We start from the raw sequence: 27104 nt of genomic DNA, 5'->3' as shown, positions 1-27104 counted from the left end.
GTTTACATGGAATGAGCAAATACACACATGATGTGATTTAAGAAGGATTAGAAATTCAGTGGCCCCAGACCACCCCTCACCAGCCTGCTCACATTCCCAACATTAGAGACACCTCTGGGGTTCAAAATACGGTGTCTCTAAAATGAAATAGGCCACCTGGAAAGGAAAGTATAATAAAGCCAGTAGTAACCTCATCAGCTGGGTACAGAGCCCTAAAGAAACAAAATACAAGTTTTAATTAGAATCGGGGCTGGGAAAGGTCAGTGTGTTAGAAAGCAAAGCCAAGTGAGGGGTCAGTGAGTGAGAAGCAAACTAGATATGGCTGAGAGCAGAGCTGGGGTTGCTGATGGCAAGCACTGCCCGGGAGCACAGACGCGCTGCCAGGCAACCAGAAGTGCAGTTATTTTGCGGCGCACCAGCCTGATGTTAGATGTTACAGGCAGGAAAGCAAAATAAGTTAGTGTCTGGCTTAAAGGCTCATCCCCTTAAGCAGGATCAGATTAAAGACAACCATATACTTTAAAGCTTAGTGGCTGGAAAAATATACGAATAAATCTTCGTGTAAGACTATGTAGTATAAATTAGTGTCTGTAGATGAATTCTCAGTTTGGGGGTTCTTGGAAGTAAAATGGAGAGAGCAAAATATTGCTATCATTAGGGTGATTGAATCTAACTTTATAAAGTGTGAGAAAGCTTCTAGGAAAATATTTAGCAGTATTCTGGGGGAAGGGAGGAAAGTGTTTAACTGAGAAGCAGGTTTTGAATACATTTAACAATTTACTTTACTTTTTATTACATTTGGGACTGTTTCCCTCTCATAAGTATTCTGACTTTCTATGCATTTTACATCAAACTTCCAGGGGAAATCAAGATGTAAGGTACGCATCTGCCCTGCCCAGCCTGGGAGTCAGGAGACTTATTTTGTCAGGGTGAAAACTTAATGTATTCTCGGCGTCTCCACTTGGCCCTCATACCCAAAAGATCCTAATCCAATCAGCTGTCATCTCTCGTCTAGATTATTTCTATGAACTCCTAATTTTTAGTCTCCTTGTTTTTTCCCTGGCATTTTTCAGTCTATTCTCTATAAAATCCCGAGTGAGCATAGTCCAATGTACCTCAGATTATATCATCCCCCTGCTCCCGAACCCACTCTCTAGTGGCTTTCCATCTGCCTGGGAACAAAAATCTTTACCCAGGCCCTCTTTACACTTCCAATACCAATTTGCTGTTTCCTTACTCCTTGCTCACTCTTCTCCATCTAACACTGGTCTTCTGGTTCTTGCTAGAACAGTTAACACCCTGGGCACATTTCCCTTGATCAACTCGCAGAACATTGTGCTGGCTGTCCCCTTGAATAGAAGGCTGTTCCTCAGGATGTCTGTATAGCTTTGCAGTCATCCCCACCACTTATTTCATTTTATTCTTTGCTCAAAACACAATTCTTACATAAAATGGCAACCTATTTCTTATTCCCTTAGTTCCTCTCTTTACTTGATTTCTTTGTTTTTATAACACTTATACTATATATTTTAATTATTATTGTTTTTTGCTATTGTCTGTAAGTTTGTGAAGACAGGGACTTTTGTGTGTCCTGTTCACTGCTGTCTGCCAGGCCTCATCAAATAAAGTAATGATTTGATGAGCTTTTTAATAGCTTATCAATAGTCACAGGTAAGTTGATGCTGCTAACAATTATTGCAACTTTTCTCCTTCCAGTTTAGGGAACCCCCGCAAAGATCCTGCATACTGGCCTTCAGGGTCAAAAATCTTTATTATGGCCAGTAATACCAATGGAAATGTTCAACTCTACCTCATCCTGCCCAAAAGAACCCCCACAACAGAAACATGTGTATTCCTTTAGACCATGGGACCTACTGTTTAAAAGAGCGGTGATCCAGGCATTCAGCCTTCCTTTTGTCGAAATTTCCTCACCAAATGCAGCTCCCATTCCAAGTGTTTGTGAAGGCTTCCCTTGCATAACTAATATGCAAATAATGATTCTACTTGTCTTCCCCAGAGTGTCAAGACACACCATGTATAGTGAATTCTTGTTAGTTTTCAAAGCCATAATATGAATATGAACATCCTTTATTAAGTGGCTGACAAAAAGTTCATCGCTTCTTTGAAATCTGATTGGATGAATTGTACCCATTTATTTATTCCATAAGTGTTTACTGAGTGTGTGCTATACAACAGGATCGGTTCTAAAGATTGGGACACAGCAGTGAACCCAACAAAATTAAGTGCCCTCAAAGGGCTCTTAGTTGAAGAGAAGATACAGGAAATAGACAAACAAATAGATGCATATATAACTTGCTGATGATGAGTGCTAGAAGCATAATAAAGAGTAAGGGGAGTAGAGAGTGGAGTTTCCTTTTTGTTGTGGGATCGTTGTTGTTGTTGTTGTTGTTGACTTTTTGATATTTTATGGAGTATTTTTAAGGAGTAGAGCCCCTGTAGGCAGTGAGGAAGTGAGCCACAGATATATATAGGGGAAGAACAGTCCAACAGGGGCAAATGCAAATGCTCAGGTGTTCAAGAAATGGCAAATAATTCAGTGTGGCTTCAACAGACGCAAGGGATGAGTGGGAGAAGGCGTCAGAAAGGTGGTAAGATGTAAGTTCACGGGGGCCTCCAGGGCCATGGCAAAGACTTTGGATTTTTCTCTGAGGGAAATGGAAAGTTATAGAGGATATTGAACAGAGAAGTGATGTGATTTAGTTGATGTTTTCAAAGTACTAGGAAGGCTGCTTTCTGCCTTGCAGAGGTGGCAAGAGTGGAAGTAGAGAGATTGCTTATAATGTTCTTGCAGTTATCCAAGTAAGAAATAATTATTTTAAAGATAGAACATGCTCAGCTGATAGATCTGATATAGGGTATGAGAAGAAGAGAGGAATCAAAGATGAGTTCATGTGTATTTCCAAAGAACAGGAAGTCTGTGGGAGAACAGAATGTAGAGGAATGGATTAAGTATCAGTTTTAGAACAAACCCCTTAGACCTGGGCAAGGAGGACCCCTTCCCTGGCCATGGTGCCTAAAGGGGTCCTGTGTATTGGCATAGCTTCCTCTAAATGCCTAAGTCCCCCTCTACTGCTTGGATTGTTCTCAACATATTTCATTGCCCTTATAATTTGAATGTCCCAAATATTTTGGTTTCTGAAAATTCTGATACATTTTGATGTCAAGTTTTTTTTCATTGAATTAACTATAGTGGCAATTAGAATCACTAATGTACCCCAAGAATGATGGCTAAATGAATAACTGGGTTGCTTAAAGGAATTGTGAAGTCTCTTTTGCTTGAGGGTGTAGGTCAACTCAAACCTTATCCTGTGATGTGAATGTCTAACTATTCATCTGCCAGCTCCATATTCTGCAAGAGGATCCACAATTAAAAAAATTTTAGATCTTTTTACACCCCAAAACTATGTTTTGAAGTTACAAAGAAACTCCCTGGGGTGAAAGAAGAAATTAAAGCCTAGCTTGTGAAGAAGATAGGGCTTTTTTGATACTCTTGCCTCTAAGCATATGATGTCAATCAGAATTATTAACGTATTTAATTTGCTTTTTACATTAGTATTTTTCCATAAAAACATTTCTAACAAGTAACTAGCTGTGCCCCCTGTATTCACTTATGGCATTATTGAGCCAGGTTTTGAATACGAGCTCTCATTTATCCTCATGTTGAAGTGAGTGCCCCTCTGTTGCCTCTCAAAGGTTCAAACTGAGGTTGACATTGCCAAGTGGAACAGGATGGGTGGAGTTGATGTTGTCAGCACTGGAGGTGGATAAAAATGTTGGCAGGTTCCAAAATGGGATAATGTCTCCAAAGTGTTTTGAGCTCCTTGCTGAAAGAACTTGAATAATTTCCAGGTATTATTTTGATTGTGGCAAGAGCTGTGTAAGGTAATCTGCTCTACTATCAACAATGATTCCTTTCATTGCAAATTTTAAACAAGTAGTTATATTTTAAAATGATAAATGGAATAATTTAAGTTACCATTTTTGCAAAATATCAGAGAAAAATGTCCCATGTCTTCAAGTTAGCCTTACAAAAAGGGAAGCAACAAACATTGATGAAGTATTAACTCTTCATTAAACACCGTGCTAAATGCTTTGTATACACATTCTCATGTAATCCTTAAAACAGACTTATAGGCTAAATGCTATTATTATTCCCACTTTTAACAGAGGAGAATGAGGAAGACTACATTATTTTCTTATGTTTTCTCATCAGTACATGATAGAGCTAGGTTGTTTGTCTCTAGAGTTTTTCATCACCAGTCTGGATGCCCTACTATACCATCATTTTTTTTTTCTTTGGAGACGGAGTCTCCTTCTGTCACCCAGGCTGGAGTTCAGTGGCCCGATTTCGATTCATCACAACCTCCGCCTCCTGGGTTCAAGCAATTCTCCTGCCTCAACCTCCCGAGTAGCTGGGATTACAGGCATGCACCACCATGCCTGGCTAATTACATACACACACACACACACACACACACACACACACACACACACACACACACATGTATATATGTAAATACATGTATATACATATACATATATATGTGTGTGTATATGTGTGTGTGTGTGTGTGTATATATATATATAGAGAGAGAGAGAGAGAGAGAGAGAGACAGAGAGAGAGAGAGAGAGAGAGAGAGAGAGAGAGAGAGAGAGAGAGAGAGAGAGAGAGATGGAGTTTTGCTCTTGTTGCCCAGGCTGGAGTGCAATGGCGCAATCTCGGCTCACTGCAACCTTCTTCTCCCAGGTTCAAGTGATTCTCCTGCCTAAGCCTCCTGAGTAGCTGGGATTACAGGCACATGCCACAATGACCAGCTAATTTTTTGTATTTTTAGTAGAAATGGGGTTGCACCATGTTAGCCAGGCTGGTCTTGAACTCTTGACCTCAGGTGATCCACCCGCCTTGGCCTCCCAAATTGCTGGGATTACAGGTGTGAGCCACCACGCCCGGCCTATACCATCATTTTTAAAACCTTTGTAAGATTTCCTTCAGTAGAGCTATTGGAAACACAGCTGCTAAATAAACTAATGCTTTATTTTAGGAATATTTTAACTAGGGTATCTCCTTCAAAATTAATCTCTGTATCCAAATAGGCTTTCTTTGACCAAATTCTAGCACAGGATCTTACACATGTTAAATGTCCACTCAGTAGTAAGTGGATGAATAAATAAACAAAAAATAATTTTCTGTACCTATTATTTGTATAATGGTCATCACATATACACATACAGCACTATATGTGGCTTTACCACAACTCTTTTTAGCTATTGTAACCTCCATTTTTTACAGATGAGTAAATGAGGTACAGAGTGGTAATAGAATTTTTCACCATACTAGGGATGGAAAATGTATTTTTTCTTGCAGAGTAGAGTCAATCATTGATGGTAGATACCTGAATTTAGGTAGTAGTTTCTACCTGGATAGCAGATACTGGAGTAGGTAGCTCTACTGAGAACGCCTAGAAGATGCACCTGTACTCATTGTGAAAAACTGCCATATTGAATTACTATTGTCTGTCCCGAGTTTGAAATGGAGGACTGGTAGCATTCATGTTTAGGATTTTAAATCTGTATGCTGCATGTATATGCCCTACAGAGATAGATCACTATGGGGTTGTCTATTTGAGACTTTAGATTCTGTAATGAGTATTCGGCAATCATTTATCTTTTTTGTGTGTGTTTGTTTGTTTTTGGATCCCTGCATTTTTTAAAAAGGCCCCTTAAATTACTTTTATAATTTATTAATTCATTTTAATTGAGTTTCCTTTCATATAGTTAGAACTTTGGTTAGTCTTGATACAGTGGATCAATGTGATGTTCTACAGAATGTCCAGCTATTTCAGGTCCCTTTGAAATATATTATGACAGACAATAGGTGAATGAGTATAGCACTGAGAGAATTCTATAAAATTTGCTGTTGTCTGTCCCAAGCAAATTGGAATTTTAATGCTGTTCTTTCTTTCAGGTACAGAAAAGAAAGCATTCATCCATTGGAGGCTGCATACCATTTAAATAAGGCAGTGTTAATTTGCTTTTGCAAAAATACTGCAACTGGGACAGTAGCTACAATTGGGGTTTATTTATGGTAGCTTAGTGTCATCCTCCAAAATCATAACATCTTTCTGGTTTGGGTAGAGGCTGTACTGGTGATTAGAGGGGGTTGCTGATGAGGCCATCACCCCTGTATCTTTTACTTTCTTTAGATTCTTGAGGATGGTAATAATCTCTGCTGGTTCACCTAATATGCTTTCTTTTCTCCTCCCCCTCCTTTCCCTTCCTCTTCTTTTTCTTTTTTTACTATTTCAGCTGAAGGAGAGGAGGGAGAGATTTCAGAAGCTTCTACTTGCCCTTCCTTGTTACAATAGCTCTTACATTACAAGTCAAGGAACTAATATGTAGTAAGGGCTGTTCCTAATACTAAATATGTTATTTCCAATTATATACTCAGGGACTGAGAAATAACCACAGGGAATAAGGACCCAGGACTCCACTTATTATGTGGTCCTCCTATTTCTCATTTTAACAAGGGGAATATAATGATACTTTGGGTCTCCAAGTATCACTGTCAAATTGAACCTTGTATCCAAGAATCTGAAATTTTTGGTATTCTTCTTTACCCAGTGTAAATTTACTCAAATGAATGGCTGTAGATCTCTTTGGGGAAAGATTATATGAATTACTTTATATAGTTCTCTTAGCATTACAAGGTCCTCATCATAAACATCTGGCTGCTTCTTCAGTCAGTTGTTGTGGTTTTTTTTTTTTTGGTCTGAAAATTGGCTAAGATGTATAGACTAGGCAAGGGATCATGACTTTCACATTGAAGCAGCTAACCAAAGCTAATTGATGAACTATATCCTTCATTAATTTTTATTGTATAGGTCAGGATGGCTTAACCTTAACACTATAGATTTTGGATGTCTTCTTTGTTGTGGAGTCCTGTCTTGTGCATTGTAAGATTTTTACCCTACTAGATGCCAGTAGTGCCCAGCAATTTTGACAACCAAAAATTTCTCCGGACATTGCCGGATGTCCCTTGGGGTGCAAAATTGTCCTGAATGAAAACTAGTGAATATGTTAATAATTACACTGCTGCAGGTTGCCAGGGAGTAGCAATATCCCACCTACTTCGAAGAATATGAAATAACTGAAAATTAACCAGCAACTCATCTAGCTCCCAAATCCCATTTTGGAGACCACTTCCTCAGTTCACTCCTGGCACTAATTTTCTTAGGTCTGGTTCCCTGGGAACAGTCTCCTGGACAAGGATTTGTTTGCGGGATGTTATTGCCATTGGATTCAATAACTGTGGGGAAGTAAAGGATATAAAAGTAGGTAGAAGAATAAGTTGAACTATGATGTACTCACAACAGAGGCTTCAATGAGTCACACAGGAATCCCAGGAGCTGATATGGCCCTTCCAGTTAGGATGGGGGCATGACCTTGGATAAAGTGGCGCTGTAGCTGAGGGCGATTACAGAAAAGGGGCCCAGTGAAATGCCATCAGCTGCCAAAATTTTAGTTTCTGAGAATTTCTCCACCCTAGGAGTACCTGAGCAACATCTCACAACATCCGCTATAGTCTATTAATCAGAAATAAAAATTTCCAAAGGTATAGATTTCACCTAACTTCACTAGGATATGGTAACATTTTTCTCAACCCCTTCTGCCACCTTTAGCACTCAATAATTCATCTCCAACAAATATAAAACACTGTTCACGTATCAAGAAGTATAAGGGACCATAGATTGTTGTTTTCTGAGAATTTTTGTTGTGTGTCTGTAGTCACGCAAATGCTCATTTTTATTTTTGCCAATCAGAAAAGAAACATTACATAAAGCTGTATTTTAATGGAAGTTTCATTAATATCTGAAAATTTTTATTTGAAGTTTGAATGGATTTGGGTTGATGACTGTGTGGATGACTGAGTAGTCTTACTGTGCTTAATAGAGTGTACTATAAAGCTGAAAACCCACAGCACATCACTGATGTGATTTCCCAACTTGAGATTGTTATATATTCAACATGGCATAACAAAAAAAAAGTAATGAAATTTGATTTTTTGTAAATAATAACAGCCTCAATTAAAATAACTATTTAGAATGATGAATTATGTCTTCTTAGCTAAATATTAAACCAAGTGTCCTCAGCTAACACACTGCTATGCCATCTTAGGAGTCTGAACTTGAAAACTCTGACAATTTATGCATTTTAATAGTTTCCTTCAACTTTGTGGCTATCAGGACATGCAGCTGGTATAACTGGCTTAATATGAATAGTTTCATTTTCTATTATAAACCGCAGTTTTCAGAAATGTATCATCCCAGAAAATATTTCCATGAGGAAACTTGGCATATCACAATTTTATCCCAGAAAATTAAGCTTTACCAAATACACACACACACACACACACACACACACACACACACACTCTTCTGTATTTGCAGAGGGCAAAAACAATTTTAGTAGTTTTCAAAATAAATTTTGGGACTGACAGCAAGGTGGGAGAGTGTGAGATCAAACAAATTTTGTTGGTGAAGACACTAAGGAGAAGAAATTTTCTATATAAAATATTTGAAGTCAAACATTTCCTTTTGATTTTCAAAGTAACACTTTTATTACTATCTTAACCTTCAATATAGCAATAATGATTGTAATTGTAATGAAACACCTATAGGTCATAGTTTATTTTGTTTCAATGTTAAATTGCCATGAATACAAGAATAAATAATTTTATTTATTAAAATAAATAATGTAAATAACAGCCACCATTTAAAGAAGCATTATTATGTTTACAGCATCTTGTGGTCTATCAATTCATAGAAGTTTTTCTGTTTTGAATTATTTTAATGCTTTATTAAATTCTTGCATTAAAAATTCCTATTCTTGATTTCTTTGATTTTTTTCTTCTTACATGTACTTTGTCTCATTTTTGTTTTTTCTATTATTTTATTACTATCCATGTTTTATAAACTTAATATTCTCCATTTTCTCTATTACTTAATATTCTCTAATCTACTTACTATTATCTATTTTAATCTCATATTTTCTATTTTCATCTTTCATAGTTTGTTTTATTCATAATATAGTTGTTTTATATTAAAACAATAATTAATTGATGAATATTAAGCACCTGGCTGAATTTATTGCTCAAGCTATCTTTAAAAAAATGGAATTTATTTAAGTAGTAAGTGAACACATATGGTAAAATGCTAAAAACCTCATTTTAAAAATTTGGATAAACAATTTTAGATGATCTTACCTTGTCCATCTTTCTACTACATTTCAATCTGTCATGTGTGGCAAATGCCCCTTGTATAATTTTCTTTTGCTTTTTTGTAACTACTCTTGATTGATTCAAGTGTTCATGAAATGTATATATTTCCAGGAGAAACTTGTATTTATTTATGCTGTATGTCTACACTGATACTCTGTACTGATTTTCCATTGAGTTCCAAGAGTTAATATTAGGATACATATACAGAGAGGGCTTTTATCATTTCTAGAGCTTGTTTTTAATCTCTTCTAAAGCTTTTACTGAAGGCTGTTGAAAACAAAGTGTAGCACAATTCTCCACTTCTCTTCTGGCTGTTCAAAAACTGCTAAAAAGTAAGCAGATACCTTCCTTTACTTTTTGATGTAGTAAGTTAAGACATATTGTTCATTGAGTCTTAGATGACATAATAGTACATTACAAACTTATTTTTGCATGGTTACAAATAAATTCTTATTAAACTGCCAAAGATTGCCTGTGAATCAACATTGGCACATAGGTATTCTGAAAGAACAGTTTCACTGTCAGCTTTGTTGAGTGAGCTTTCCATTCTAGAGAGATACCCAGGAAGAGAAATGTCTTTTGATTGCTCTGGATGATCAAGGTTTCTATGGATATCTGCTATATAAATGATAATAGTTTGTATTTCTCATTATGTTTGATTAAAACAGAAATTAATATCTAAAAAGCAATAAATAGCAGAATGTGGAGAGTTTAACATTACCACAAAATGCACCATGTGCATATTTCAAATGAGACAACAAAAATAGATTTTCTTGGAAAAGCTGATCTCTAATGCCCCCTTAAAAAGCCTAATTTAATTTTGAAAGAAAGGCACACAATTTCCTGATTCAGCCCTCTCATCTGTGTAATAGGAACATTTGATTGGAACATCATAGCAGTTCTTGGGAATACTGGCTATGAAACAGAATATTTCAATATTCATAAAGACCTTATTTACACAAAAATACTCCTCAAGAAATGAAGTGCATGAAACATAAGGAAATATGTCTGGATATTTCTACTATAGATGATGTTATTTTCCTAGGGAAAAAAAAAGCAGTACTTGTAGGGTGACTAATAAGCAATCATATCTATTACCATTGGAAGGGTTGATTGTATATATAGAAGTCATCCATTATTACTGCTGAGAAATGCGTGTGCTACACACTAGCATACACACACTGGCATACACCCACACACACTCTAAAGATTTCAGAGAAATCCCCATCAAAATATGCCTTCCATTTAATTTTATGTAAGATTGAAAAATCTGAGTGAAGCACATTACTTATGTTCTGTATAAAAGAATGATTCATTATTATTTTCTTCAACCATAACTCAATAGTTGGTGATGTATTTAATCTTAACCTAAAGAAAACTAGAATAAGAGCCAGGGAGCTTAGCTGGGTAAACTTAGGAAGTCATTTAATCTCTTTCAGGTCTGCCTACCTCACAGAGTAGCTTCACAGATGAAACGTAGATAGAAAAGTTCTTTGGAAAAGTAAAGTAACATATAAATTCAAGATAGTATTTCTTTTATTGTTACTCTATGAAAGTGAACCATTAGAAATCTGATGCCAAATGTGGGCATACGCTCAGCCATAAAACATAGCCTTTTGAAACATTCACTCTGGATAAAACATCTTTTGTTTTTTCGCTAGTATCATATACTACACTGCACATTAAACAGGATACACTGAGCTCTGTAATGTAGGACATTAAATGCTATAAAAATAAATTTTTAGACTATTGGCCTGTTTAAGAAGTATGTTTCTAACTTCTCCAGACTACATTAAAATGAAACACAATTCCTTGTAACTTACAAGTCATTCGTTAATTTTCATATATTCAGTATGTAAGAAAAGTGTTCCTCTCCATCCCTGCCTCACAGTTGCTTCCAGATCTCTATAGCACTAAAATGCAAGCTAGTTATGGGCAGAAGTTTTGGTTGAATGATTCACCTCCTATACCCAATAACTATAATAATGCTACTTAGCATGTTTTAGCTAAAAGAAAGGTCAATTTTACTTGTCCAAATTTTATTCATTCATTTAGTCATTCATTCATTTAGTCAAACATTGATCAAGTGCTTATTATGTATCCATTTTGATAACTCTGAGGGTTTTAATAAAAAAGGAGAAACAGGCAAGCAAAGAAGTACTCATAGATATGCTTTAAAATAGGCTTCTACAAAATGTTTTGAAAATACAGAAATGAAATAACTTGATTCCATCTGGGAAAGTCAGAAGTCTCTTGAGTAGATGACAAATTGAATCTTGGATGATCAATAAAATCAATAAAAATTTTGTTGAAAATAATTGGGTATTAATGGAGCTAATAATAGTATTGAGAAACAATTTTTATGGAACCCTTGCATATCTGCATGTTTTATTAGCAAGGCACTGATTGCCTTTCTTTGAGAATATCTTTTCAAGAATGTTTGTCTAGCAAACAGCCATAGAAAGAGAGATAGTATCTCTCTCTAAGGCAAAGGGCAGGTATGCCTACAGCCCATTATGAAATTCTGAGGTTCCCCAAGTGCAGCTCCTGCATTGTGACCCATTGCATGTGCTGGTGTTACCTGGTCATCCTCTAGTTTCTCATTTTTAAATGGGTTGCGTTTCATACTTGTTGACTATGTGTGATTTAAGAGCCCTCTCTTACTGATCTTTAGTCTCTTCCTGAGCATTACTATCTCTGTATTGACTTTTTTTTCTAATAAGCTTAGATATGCACAAACAATGCCTAGTAGGCAAATCCAACTAAATGTTATACAAGCATGTAGAATTCAATAATTCAAAAATAAGCTCATTATCTCCCCACCAGAACATACTTCTCCCCAGATATTCCCCAGTACATGCTGTTCCTTACCTTCTATCTTACACTTATATATAATTGGACTGTTTATTACTGGCTCTAAGTTGGCATATACCAGCCCCAGCCCAATGCATGACATATGGACTGTACTCAATAATTACTTGTTGATCATATTGGATAATTTCTTCTGTCACTTCTGTCACTGGCTTAATTCAGATAGCCTAGAAAGACTAAATAGTAACATTAGATTCAAGAGGAATCAAAAACAATGTCAAGTGAACACAAATTCTGCTTTGATTGAAATGGCCATAATTGTTAATAATCGGTGATTTAATTTCTTCAGATTACTTGTTAATAATGCCAGCTACAATACATTGATGCAAAGAAAGGTCCTCAGTTCTTCAATTGTATTCAGGAGGCGTATGGTTATTACCTTAAAAAACACTACGTACCTTTCTTTTTCTTCTTCTTCTTTTTTTTTTTTTTTGGCAAACATTGTCATTGAGTAAAAGAGAACTCTTCTGCCATGTATGTGCCAAGCTAATTGTTGTTGAAAAGCAGTTTCAAGAAACAATCAGTGATAATGAGACCACATGGCTTAAGATTGCCTAGTTTTGTTTTTGTTTCATTCCTGCCAACTGAAGACTAGAGGTAATAAGAAAGAGGAGTGAGCTTTTCTTATTTACTTCACCTTCCCATGTCATATCTTTTATTTATCGTTCTGTTGAAATTATAGGCATCTTGTAAATCAGGCATGATTTCATGTTGTCATCCAAATGGAGTTTAAAGCTGAGGAACCCCAGGCCTTCCTCTCATCCCTCCACTCTCTCAGGTTAACTTCATGCATCACAACCTGCACAGAAAATGCAGAAAAGAAAATTCTTTTTCTTCTAGGTTGCTTTTTTTGCTTATTGAATTGACTAATTTCATGGAAATTGTAGAGAGTGGTCTGTAAACACTGTAATGGGGACCATCTGGGTTCTTTTGCTGATAGCTCAGAATGCTGATAAAACCAGTAACAGCTCTGGACCCTAAAAATGGCCTTTGAATATTTTTTGTTCCACAGACTTGAATTTGGTTCTGCATTCAAAACAGCCACCTTACCCATGTATGCTTTAATTTTTACAAGGACAGAGTGTGACAGTATAAACTGATTGGCTTGAATTCATCATTCCTGGTAAAAGGCAAAAACAAGCAAACAAAAACTTTTGAAGTACAGGTTCTGTGGTTCTGGGCTGATTCTGTCAACTATCCACTTACAGAACTTGATGATGGGTTACCCAAACTTAACTCGGCTCAGAGGTACCAAGAGATTATGTTGGTACAGTCTGGAAAGATGGAGTATGCTTCTGACTTTAACTGCAATATACAATTTCAAAGGCTGTTTCATTTTCCCCCGATTTTAAATAACAGCCTTCTAAATGGGCATATTTAGAAGACAAATACATCTTCTAAACTAGATCCATGGTACCTAGTCTGAAACCAGAGGTTTCAGAAACCAGACCATTTACCATCTCAGATTTTAGCAAAAGGTAGAACAAGGGGTTTGTTACATTTGGCTGGAGCTAGGCTGCTCCCAGTGGGTTATTGTGGTATAGGTTCCACTAGGAATGGGTCTGTCTTCCAGGGAGCGACACTTAGGTGGTAGCTGTGCTGTGTGACCTAGAGAAAAAATAAGCAGCAAATTGTCTTTTCTAGCCTCAGTTTTCTGGGCCCAATTCCCAAAACCAAATTCATATTCAAGGTCAAGGTATCGAAGGTGGCATCCTGTATACCTCTTCATGGAAGTAGAAATAGTCTTTTAACTTAAAGAGTTATTTGTTTATTTAGACAGGGTCTTATTGTGTCACCCAGGCTGGAATGCAGTGGCACAATCACTGCTCACTGCAGCCTTGATCCCCTGGACTCAAGCAATCTTCCCACCTCAGCCTTCCAAGTAGAGTAGCTGGGACTTTAGGATACACCACCCCCACCATGCCTGACTAATTTTTGATTTTTTGTTTTTTTTAAGAGAGATGAGGTTTCACTATGTTGCCCTGGCTGGTCTCAAACTCCTGGGCTCAAGCAAATATGCCTTGGCCTTCCAAAGTGCTGGGAAAAAAAATATATATATATAGATATATATTTATACATATATAAATATATAAATATATAATATATATAAATATATAAAATATATAAAATATATAAAATATATAAAAATATATAAATATATATACACATAAAATATATATACACATAAAAATATATATATTATGTAATGTATTATATATAATATGTTATATATTATATTATATATAATATGTTATATATTATATTATATATAATATGTTATGTATTATATTATATATAATTAATATATAATTATAATATTATATAATATAATTATATCATATTATATATATTATATATAATATAATATATATAATATAATATATAATATAATATATAACATATTATATATTATATAATATAATATATAACATATTATATATTATATAATATAATATATAATATAATATATAACATATTATATATTATATATATTATATAATTATATATATAATATAATATATTATATTATAATAAATATATATTATATATATAATAATATAATATAATTCTATTATATTATAATATATAATATATTATATATACTATATATATACTATAATATATTATATTATATATTATATATAATATAATATATAATATATATATAATATATATATAATATATTATATTATATATAATATATTATATATATTATATATATTATATATTATATTATATATAATATATAATATAATATAATATTATATATAATTTATAATTATATATATTATATAATATATATTTATATATAATTTATATATATTTTATATATTTTATAAATATAGTAATATAATAATCTAATAACAAGTACTATAAATAATCTAAATATATAAATATATATATAAATATATAAATATATATAAATATATATAAATATATATGTAAATTATATATATATATATTATATATATTTTTTTGAGACAGAGTTTCGCACTGTTGCCCAGGCTGGAGTGCAATGGCATGATCTCAGCTCACTGCAACCTCTGCCTCCTGGGTTCAAGTGATTCTCCTACCTCAGCCTCCCAAGTAGCTGGGATTATAGGCACCCACCGCTATGCCCAGTTAATTTATTGTATTTTTAGTAGAGACAGGGTTACACTATGTTGGCCAGGCTGGTCTCAAACTCCTGACCTCATGATCCGCCCACCTCAGCCTCCCAATGTGTTGGGAGTACAGGCGTGAGCCACTGTGCCTGGTCAAGATGTAATTTTTAAATGAACTCCAACAGTAGTTAGTTTATCGTCATATGCAGAATCACCCAACAGATTTGATCTTTAGGTCCTGAGTAAATCAATTATTCTTCAATTATATTTTATAAATTAATCTTTTAAATTTTAATCATAACTAGACTAAATATCACTTGGTTATAAGGAAAAAATACTTCATGTTGCAAGTAATATAAATAGTGCATTTTCATGATATCATTGTATTGATTTTTCAGTATTTTAATTCTCTGGGGTAAGAGTATAACAAAGTGCAATTGTTTAACTTTTCAAATAAGCAAACGTAACAATCTAAAAGTTAGGTTTTCTTGTTCTTATGTTTTGCATTTCAGGAAACATCCCAGTTATCTGGACTCCCTGACTTTGTTAAAATAGTAGAAGTTGGGCCTAGGGATGGATTGCAGAATGAAAAGGTAGTTTTACATCATTTACTTCCAATGCTGTCAAAAAATTAATAAATTTAAGATTGTAAAGATTTACATGGATTTCATATGTTATGTGATTATATTTTTTTCTCAATTGCTGCTTGAATTTACAAATTACAAATAATACTCACTTTGACTTAGGAAGTAATTTTCTGTTTGTGCTTCAATAGAACCTATACAATTTACTTATAAAATATTTTTTGTTTTCATAGGTTATAGTTCCTACAGATATAAAAATTGAATTTATCAATCGACTTTCCCAAACTGGCTTGTCTGTAATAGAAGTGACTAGCTTTGTGTCTTCCAGATGGGTACCACAGGTATGTAAACCCACAATTTCTTAGTTAGATCCTAATTCAACTTCACCAAAAATTATTTGGTAAATACTGTGATATTAACTTGATATAATTACTAATTTTCCATATTCTTTCAAAATATTAACCTGTGGACTGTGATATGATTAAATAAAAACCCTTTGATGAAGTCCTACAAGTTACTTAGAACTTTATACTAAGCCTGTGTGAGTATGGTTCAATATAATGAATAGGGGACAAAGCCGTTGAATAGCATTTTAGGGGGTCTGCCCTTTCTTTATCATTGTATGGCTGACTTTCTAAATAATCTGAACATCTCCAAATGCATTAGTCATTTTGTCTGTTAGAGGCAAATGATAATAAGTAGCCTGATAGCTTCCTTCTAGAATCCCATATTGAAGAGTGAGAAGTGAAGACACATACTCCTTTTACTTTGCTTTTTTTGACACTTGTATTTGCTACAGGGATACGTCATCAAATATATCATTGAAGATAAAGCAGAGAGTCATCTAGAATTTTGCCTTGAAATATGATGAGAGAGCTTTCTCTAGGGTTTTCAGGCATGTGGCAGCAGTCATTACTTCTGAGACTTGATTCTGATCTTTGAAACATCACTAGTAATTAGCAACCAGTAAAACACTCTCTCTTCCTAATCCAGTGTCTGTTCTCAGTCCTTGGATCCCTTAATTTCTCCACAGCACTTAGTTTCACTGACTACTCCTGATATCATTTCCTTGGTTTCCATTATTCTCTATTCTAATGAATCAGTTATTTCCCCAATTGCTCTTTCTCTGTCATCTCTGACATCTTTCACGACCTCTTAGTTTAAGGTTCCCCTAAGATTCTGTTTTCAGTGCTTTTCTCTACCTATCCTCTCTTCTTTGGCTGTCTTTCCGACACCAACAGTCACTTCTATGAGAATGACAAATTTGCATTTCTAGTGCTGCCTTCTCTGATAAACTTCAGGTGGATGTACCATCTCCACCTCAATCTCACTGGGTTAAAATCAAACTCGTTGTCCATCCTGCTTTATGCCAGGAGTGCAAATCTTTCCTTTAAAATCCTGGATTTTAAGAGCTGACTTTGTATCCAGTTACTGTCGTAGTCAGTTAGGGATACTATACAGAATAGCATAGACTGGGTGACTTAAACAGCAGGAGAACTATTTCTCACAGTTATGGAGGCTGGGAAGTCCAACATTTAGGTGCTGGCAGATCCAGTGTCTGGTGAACACCCACTTCCTTATTTGCAGATGGCCACTTTCTCATTCTATCTTCATATGGTGGAGAGCAGAGACAGGGAGCACACTCATGTCTCTCCTTAATCATGTTACTAATGCCATTCATGAGAGCTCCACCCCCATCACCTAGTTATCTCCCAAAGATCCTTCTTTTTAATATTATCACATTACAGGTTAGGATTTCAACATATTAATTTTGAGGAGGTGCAAACTTTCAGTCCATAACAGTTACTGATGTATGAAATGTCTTCTTCTTCAGTATGGCCTATACCTGTGTCTTCTTTTCAGTCCCATTGATACATCAGTGATCCAGGTCCTCATTAAATAATCATTGCAGTAGTCCCTTAAATGGTATTTATAAGCACTGTTTCTCCATTTGTCATACTTTCCTTGTAAAATAATCTTCCAGAATTATCAGCTTTCACAAAGTCATATTTTCCTTCCTTCCCTTCCCTCCTTTGCTTCCTTCCCTCCCTCCCTCCCTCCCTCCCTCCCTTCCTTCCTTCCTTCTCCTCCTCCTCATCCTCCTTTTCTTTCTTTCTTTCTTTCTTTCTTTCTTTCTTTCTTTCTTTCTTTCTTTCTTTCTTTCTTTCTTCCTCTTTCTTTCACTTTAGGGGTACAAGTGCAGGTTTGTTACTTAGGTAAACATCTGTCACGGGATTTTGTTGTACAGATTATTTAATCACTTAGGTCTTAAGCCTAGTATCCTTTAGTTATTTTTCCTTATTCTCTCCTCCTCCCACCCTCAACTCTTCCATAGGCTCCAGTGTGTGTTGTTCCTCTCTATGTGTCCATGTGTCCTCATCATTTAGCTCCCACTTATGTATGAGAACATGCAGTATTTGGTTTTCTATTCCTATGTTAGTTAATGTGCTAGATAATATGTTCGATAATGGCCTCCAGCTTCTCCGTATCCCTGCAAAGGACATGACCTCATTCTTTTTATGGCTGTATAGTATTCCATGGTATACAGGAGTACATTATCTTTATCCAGACTATCATTTATGGGCATTTAGGTTGATTACACGTCTTTACTGTTGTGAATAGTGCGGCAATGAACATTCACATGCATGTGTCTTTATGATAGAATTATTTATATTCCTTTGGTTATATACCCAGTAATGGGATTGATGGGTCAAATGGTATTTCTGTCTTTAGGTCAAAAAGTCACATTCTAAGTTCTTTAATGGTTCCCTTCCTCCCATTGACAAAGCCTGGAAACTTTGGTTTGGTATTCAAGACTGTCTATACTTGGCCCCTTTTTTTCCTTCTTAGAGTTAACTGTATTACTTTGTGGAAGCTACTGCTAAATTAACTGTTTCTTGTCCTCTATTTACTGTCCTGCCTCTTTGTCCATATAGCACTTTACCTATACTTGCTTATGTGTATCTGTATTTCTGCATTTCTCTGCAGTTAGAACTCAATTAGATAGAAAGGCTTAAAACATTAAAGGCTTTTTAATTGTATTACATTTGAAGTAACAGAAGCCAAAATAGGATTAAGAGTAGTAGTAATATGTCACCTTTCACAGAGGGTGACTTTTATTTATCCTCAAAAGAAACTAATTTTCTCTATCCCATTGTCACTGCTGTTTATAGTGTGTGTGTGTGTGTGTATGTGTATATATTTTGTTTTGATTACCACTACGTATACCATAAGTATTTTAAAAGTAGTGATCATGTATCTTTTCTCTTCTACTTATCACTGTACACCCATTTCTTAGTATGTACATAGTAAGTAGGTGCTCAATGTAAAATAAAAAAATAAATAAATCAGTCTGAGAGAACAATACCATATTACTTTCAATTCTCTGGCATCGGCAATTGACTCTCACTTTGTTCATGTATTTGGTCCTGTATAATGAAGGTCACAAAACTGTCTTTTAGGAAAACACTACTAGTTTGATTAGGCTAGATATATTTCCTTGAAATTGTCAATTTGTAAAATGCTAGCTATTATTTCACTAGCCACCATTAATTTTAAGAGAGTTCTAGACATTTTTATTATCTTTATATCTTCATAAATTTACTTCTGTCTTTAATACAGTCTTTGCTAATTTCACATATTTGATTATTGCTGGAGAGAAACTGAATAGGCTGGTATAACTTTAGAATTAGTGTTAGGAAAGATAATAGATTTTGCTAATATTATTTGATGAATATTGACCAACTAAAGTTATATTTCAGGTACAAAATGTTGCTAGCCCTCTTCGAAATTCTTTTTTGTTTCCCCAGTGGTTTTATAAAGCTGCCTACAAAATAGTCTTTCCTATAGTAATGTTCATGGCTACCTTCTAGTATTATGCAAGAGTGGAAATTGATGATAGATTTTTAAAAACTGATTTAGGACATACTCAGTGACATTTAGAAGGATAAGGCAGAAATCCTTTTTAGAAGCCTACACTTCTTGCATAGCTAGTTAAGAGAAAAGATGGACGAAAGGAAAAAAAAAGGCAGTCCCTTTGTGAGAAGTAATTGGAAAATGCCTCCTGACCTTACATTAAGTAGATACGTGGGATAGGACTATAAAATGATATGATTTATTCTAGGTTTGTTCCCAAGTTGAATTTAGGGCTTAAACTATTCAAATTTAATGAACTCTTCCAAGGCTCAAAGTATTATCGAATAAGTGCCTGAATTCCCCCACATAGCTTTTGAGGACAGCTGTGGTGAGAGGAAGTGCTTCCGAAATTGTGTCCCTGTTCACATTCTGCCTTGAACTTGAGTAAGTGACTTAACTTCTCGGAACCTTGGAAATCCCAGCAGTGATGCCTGAAGTATCAAAGTGTTGGAGATTATAAGGCACATGAATGGTCCCTGAGTGTGAATGCCCACAGTCCAAAGCACCTGACTCCTGACCAGTGCTCAGTACTGTTATTTAAGGGAATGCCTGATTAGTAGACATACTGATGGATGGATCTTGGGCTCTACACAAGTTCACTGCCTTTCTGGTAACTAGCCTTTATTCTGAAGATTAAAGTATGTGTATAGTTACAATAATGAGTTGAGCTCAAGTTGAATAATTGAAGATATTTTGCCTTTCAAATACTAAAGACTATGTTATATATTTTACTTTAATATTCATCTAGTTATATACATTCCAATTTTTTAAGTGGTTTAAATAAATCACATACTTGTAAAAGATCAGTGTGCCTGAATCCAAGACAGGAAATTTATCTTCCAAAGTTGTATCAGTCACTTACTATATAACACATTAAATGTTTGTCAAAGGCAAATATTGAGGATATTCTACTTTTCCAGTTTGAATTTAGATTTCAGGGAGCTTGTCTGAGCAGACCATTTTAAAATTTCTCTTTTGAAATTTTATATTACTCTCTTATTTTGGAAAAAAAATCTTATGAAGTCAGACTTGTCTAACTTAACATCTGAGATTTTGACGATAATTTTAGTACAACAGCTTACATATATATTGGTTGAAATAATTTCTACTTTTAAGGACAATGTGTGTGGATCTAAATTGGTATTCTATTAATTCTCTACATCTTATATTTTTTTTCCTCAAATGTAGGTCATGGGAATAGTCCTCTAGTTGATGTTTAGATTGCTGCTTGATCACTTATTTCTTTTTTTAGGATTTTAAAGCTTTTTTACAGTTTCCCTCCTACTGTTTTGTTTGGCAAAGACTTTCTAACTCAAACAGCTAAAAGAAAAGTTCCACAGTAGCAGGGTGCCATATAAAACAGGATCCCACACCTATAACCTGAATGGCTGGAGATGATAAAATACCTGTCATTAAAAAATACATGTTCTTTACAACTTATCTGGAAAAAGCTTTCCTTAGAGTGACATGAAATATAAGAACATTTGAAATGAGTCCAGATAGCCCCTTGCTCAGATGGAATGAACAATAGCAGCAGAAAGAAAACATGTTTATAAAAATAGACAAAGTTTATTGCAACATTGGAATGTGGCCGTTAGTAGTAAGCTATTTAAACTGTAAATACAATAATCTTTTAAAAAGTGAACTAGAGTTTTACATTCATCTTTAGTTTAACCATTTGATTGTAAATATTTTATTCACGAGTGATTAAAATGAATATCACTTATTTAAAAATAAAAATACATTAAATATACATAACATTGTACATTTATGTATGCCATAGGCAAAGGCTTAGTTTAAAAATATTTGCTCCCTCATTAGCTATTTTTTAACTGTTGGAATAGATGGGTCACAAGTCCTAACACCAGGGAATAAAAATAGATTTTTTTTTAATAAAAGTAGAAAGAAATGTATGTAAAAGACAAATAATTATTTTCAAGTCACTCTAAAACTTAAAAATATGGACCAAACACAATGTTAGCAAGAAGGAACGAGTAAATTACCCCTACTCTCCTTTTGGTGTGTGATACAAGTAGCTCTTTATTGGCACTGAAGACACATTTACTGGATTGAAGTTTAAAATTCAGATTTACGTTGATGAGATGCAGGAGGCTATACCTTCTGCTACCGAGTCCAGTCCTGATGTCTCCTCCTAGCTCTTTTCTTTTTGAGGAAGGTAGGTATGGAAAAGAGTCAAAGAAGGAGGTAATTTTGACGAGGTGTATGTGAGGGTGCGTGAAGGGGCTGAAAGAGAGAGTGAGAAAGAAAGGAGGCAGAGAGCCCCCAGATTGCTTGCTTATAAGGTACAGTTCATTCAGAAAAACTTTACATTTGGGAAATTTTCCAGAGTTAAGACTCATCCATTATTATCCAGATGAGTTGGCCTCTGTCACCTTCCCAAAGAGGTTCCTGGTGAAATTTACCAAGATCACAATTCTTATTCCCTGGTGCTATAGGAGTCCTTTACCCAGATAGGTAGAGGAGAGGAGAATGTAGGCTGAAAGAAGGAGGGAGACTTAAACCAAATTATCTCCAAATGAGCCTGACTTAAAATACTCAATTCTGTGCATAGAACACTATTTTCTTCTGCACACTAAGATGCTGGCATGGAGGTCAAAACCATATTATGACCCAACTCTCACTTAATTGATGATCTACTCAGCAACTGTGGGTCTTCCACATATTTTTATGACAGAAGTAGATCTATTTAATTATACAGTTATCCTAGGGAATCAGCTGATTAAAATCACTGAGAATATTTATTGGTGAAGTCTTCATATTCTTGTCTTTTCTCCTGAATTCGTAGAGCAGGTATGCACACTAGTGTTGCTTCCTTATAAGAGTTGTCATGGTTCATTTTCTGTTTCTAAATATATGAGGCTCGTTTTGTTTTTCGACTTATATAAACACGTTGAATTTCTTATATAACAAATAATTGCTGTTTGTCCAATATTTGGTCTCAGAGAAGGAATGAAGACACTTAGTTCTTTAGTAAATGATCTCAAATGGTCATTGAAATTTAAATGTAGGTAAAATTGTGCTCTGAGAGCTAGATCCACATAGATAAAATATGTTAGCTCTTCAAGAAAATTGAGAACAAGCATACACTATTTGCCACCTCCTTTTTTTCCCAGTATTTAAATGGCAAGAACCATAGACTCCACATTGCTTCAATCGGTCTAACGTGTTTTCACTGACTATGCAGCTTGTGGGAAATATTTTATATGTTTGTGCAAATGTATATATTCAAATATATGTAATTGCTACATATCCTTGAGTGTTAGTAAATTTGTGTTGGTTCTTCAATTACCCACACACCAAATAATCTTTAAATTTAATGGCTTAAAACAATAACAACATTTGTTTTTGCTTATGGTATTTGTGTATCAAGAATTCAGTAATGGCTCAATTCAGCATCTCTAGCTAGAGGTTTCTTAGGTACTAACAATGAGGTAGACAGTGGTCAGAGCTGCAACAGCAAGGGCAGGGGGCTTGGGTAGCTGCAGGCTTGCTGTCCACCTCTTTCTTCCTGTGTTCTCAAAGACTCTCCACGTGGTCTCCTGCAGGGGCTAGTTTGGACTTTATCACAGCATAGCAGCTTTAATCTAACATAAATGCCTCAGAGTTCCAAAGATGAGTGTCTTAAGGGGTAGGCAAATGTGGTATGGCTTTTATAACCAAGCCTTGTAAATTTTATAGCATTACTTTTTCATAAGCTATTAGTTGAGGCAGTCACAAAGCCCACCGAGTTTCAAAAGGAGGGGACAGTTACCACCTTTATATTGGGTCACAGCATTCTGGAAGAGTAAGTGGGAGGGGAAGTACCACTGAGGCCTTTTTATAATCTGCCACTTTTATGTTTTTAAAACTGGCCTAATAACTAACTAATTATATGCTTTTTCTTACTAATAGTTAAATAATAAGTACAGTTGATAGATAAACCAAAAAACTCCCAAATTAAAAAGAATACCTATTTTAGTACTGTCATGGCTACCAATACTTACCTCACTCCTATCCACTCCCTTTATAAAATTAATTTCTTTTGCTTTAAATGAGATTAAGAGGTGTTGAAAACAGTGAACACACACTGCCACACAAATCACTGTCTTTACTGTAGAATGAAATTATGTCCCTGTATTTCTGAAGCTGTTTTTTATGTCCAGACCTGTTCATCAAAGTCCTAACTCTGTACTGACATCTTTTCAGAGTCTGTTGTAACTTCTATGACACGTCTGGAATACACACATCATTCAGTTCTATATGTTAAATTATTTATGAATACCTATTTGCTTTTGAAATAATACACACTAGGAAGATCTCTTTTCAGAGCAAAATATCAATGTACTCTAGAAATGAAAAGTAGCAATTAGATTTTTGTTGCTCTTTTGTTAGCACAAACACCCAGAAGTATTTTAAGTTGCTGTGTTAAATGTTTCTCTAAATTTGCAAACTTATCTCTTATTGAATGAAAATAATATAATAATAGTACATATTTTGGATACTAAAATAATATAATAATAGTACATATTTTGGATACTAAAATAATACAATAATAGTACATATTTTGGATACTAAAATAATATAATAATAAATATTCTGAATACTATCCTAGACACTCTATAATGTGGCAGTATATTTGATTTATATCCTATACAGGTGTTACTTATGTAATAGTGGTATTATTTACTATATCTTTACAAATAGCGATGATATAAATTCCTGAATTCCTCTGGTTAAGAGTGGGGGCTACTAATCAATTCCTGTGTTTTTAAGTAGGGATTAAGTCGAAATGCAATACTTTAAAGCTGTTCCACTGTACAATTAAATCATTGCTACTGTTACCACATAGGAGAAACAATTGCCTAAAGCCTATTTATAAATATTTAAAATGCTCTTTGTCTTGCTCAAAAAAAAAGAATATGGAAATGTTAACACTGTTTTTGTTGGGATGGTGGAAACTATTATTATTATTATTATTATTATTATTATTATTATTATTGAGACAGAGTCTTGCTCTGTTGCCCAGGCTAGAGTGCAGTGGTGTGATCTCAGCTCACTGCAACCTCTACCTCCTGGGTTCAAGCGATTCTCCTGCTTCAGCCTCTCAAGTAGCTGGGATTACAGGTGCCCGCCACCGCACCCAGCTAATTTTTGTATTTTTAGTACAGATGAGGTTTCACCATCTTGGCCAGGCTGGTCTCGAACTCCTGACCTTGTGATCCACCTGCCTCGGGCTCCCAAAATGTTGGGATTACAGGCGTGAGCCACTGCACCCAGCCACTATTATTTTTTCTCTTTGGACTTTTTTTAAGGTTAATACGCAATAAAATGGGGGAAAATATTTGTTGCTAACATCGTTTGGTATTACTCAGCATTCAACAACAACTTCTACTGTACCTGGGATGTAGTTCCACTACTGTGTCCTAAGAAAAAGCAAAACTTATAATGAAAGCAATAATGTCAGCAATTTTATTGTTTAATATGCTCATATTTTCAAGCAGAACATATAATTCAAGCTTTTTTGGCCTTTTTGCCCCCACTAGTCTAAAAAGTATTATACTCAAAGATTATTATGCTCAGCATGTACTACTTTTCAGTAGGATGATAATTAATTTGCTCAATTACACTTTGACTAACAAGTTGGGTTTTCTTTGTTCTTAGATGTATAAAAATAACCAGAACATAATATTAAAATAAAATATTCTACTTCAGAGGTCCCTAGCCTTTTTGGCACAAAGGACTGGTTTTGTGGAAGACAATTTTTCCACAAACGGGGAGGTGGGGGGTAGTTTCCAGATGATTCAAGTGCATTACATTTACTATATCTTTTTCCTATTATTAATACATTATAATATATAATGAAATAATTATACAACTCACTATAATGTAGAATCAGTAGGAGCCCTAAGCTTGTTTTCCTGCAACTAGACAGTCCCATATGGGGGTGATAAAGACAGCGACAGTTCATCAGGCATTAGATTCTCATGAGGAGTGAACAACCTAGATCCCTTCCATGCACTCCTATGAAAATCTAATGCAGCTGCTGATCTGACCGGAGGTGGATCTCAGGAGGTAACGTGAGTGATGGGGAGTGGCTGTAAATACAGATGAAACTTCACGTGCTCTCCTGCTGCTCACCTTCTGCTGTGTGGCCCCATTCCTAACCAGCCACAGACCAGTACTGGTCTGTGGACTAGGGGTTGGGTACCACTGCTTTACCTTATCTTTTATCCAATTGTATTGAGTTCATCATGTTTGTCAATTTTGTAAATAAGTTTTTCCATGAGAAAGAGAAAAAAACCTTTCAAAGCCGTTTTGGTCACATTAAAATTCCACTTTTGTATCTGACTAAAAGTACCTTAATATTTGGTCTTGTAGAACTGTGCGCATGCATTGACATTTGAAAGGTCTGTATGTAATTGTTTCAAACCCAAACAGAGGTCCAGTATGGCTCAGAAAGACTTGATTCTGACTCTTTAGTGGTCTTTTTTGCATTACTGTGATTAGTCTGTTGATAAACATTGTTGATATTATTTTAGTGCAAACTCATTTCATTGATATGACTCCCAAGCCACTTAAGTGCAATCCACTTTGGGAAATGCAGAGTATACCCTAGGGACTAGACTAGAGGGAATGAAAGTATTTAGTAATACTTATTTCCAGTGTGCCATAGTTATGACTTGCTCACTTGGAGATTCACATCCATTACTCAAAACCTGGTTTAAACATTAAAGCATTAAGATATTAAGCGTGGTCTGGATAGCCCAGTTTTGAGTATGTTCTAGCAGTACTTATTTTCAAGAATACATTATCCTTGTATCCTTGAGCACTTAAAATGAAACATATCATAGCAGTTATTTTTAAATAATTAGGATAATGAGTTTTAAAGACATGTTTTGGCTGATGTTCATAAAGAGTTATGTTATTTGAATATTATTTCAAAATAAAAATAAAGTGATTTTTCTAATTTTTAGGTACACACGGATTGATCTAATATTATCTGATTAAATTGCTGGAAAGTTCTCTAGAAGTACTATGTAGTAAACATAGAGACTTAGAAAGATAAACATGAATGCCGAAAGTAATATTGTATCCCGAATATCACATTAGACAATGGATTTTACATGTCAAAACCTACACATTAGTGAAATGTATATATGCTAATGTTTCACTTGTTTTACATTTGATAACAGAAAAAGAATATACGTTTTTTATTTAGAGTATGCCTGTAAATCAAAAACATATTGCATAAAATATTTGATTTTATTTTGCTTTTAAAAATTTTATCCAAGCTTATTTATCTTGAACATTTGACCTATCAATTCATCACTG

The 27104-nt window shown here is 34.7% G+C and overlaps 1 protein-coding gene across 5 annotated transcripts in view; it reads left to right on the top strand.

The window, feature by feature from the left end:
• HMGCLL1 (3-hydroxy-3-methylglutaryl-CoA lyase like 1) overlaps positions 1 to 27104 on the top strand; it is a 146908-nt gene that overhangs the window by 21590 nt on the left and 98214 nt on the right. For all 5 annotated transcript variants that reach the window (XM_055389824.2, XM_055389829.2, XM_055389823.2 and 2 more), the window contains 2 exons: positions 15786 to 15866; positions 16091 to 16198. In XM_055389824.2, the coding sequence (XP_055245799.1) occupies positions 15786 to 15866; positions 16091 to 16198 (189 nt within the window). The remainder of the gene's footprint in view (positions 1 to 15785; positions 15867 to 16090; positions 16199 to 27104) is intronic.

The sequence above is a fragment of the Gorilla gorilla genome, chromosome 5 (genome assembly GCF_029281585.2).
Source record: "Gorilla gorilla gorilla isolate KB3781 chromosome 5, NHGRI_mGorGor1-v2.1_pri, whole genome shotgun sequence".
NCBI classification, from domain to species: Eukaryota; Metazoa; Chordata; class Mammalia; order Primates; family Hominidae; genus Gorilla; species Gorilla gorilla.
This window is presented reverse-complemented; position numbering and strand designations above follow the sequence as displayed.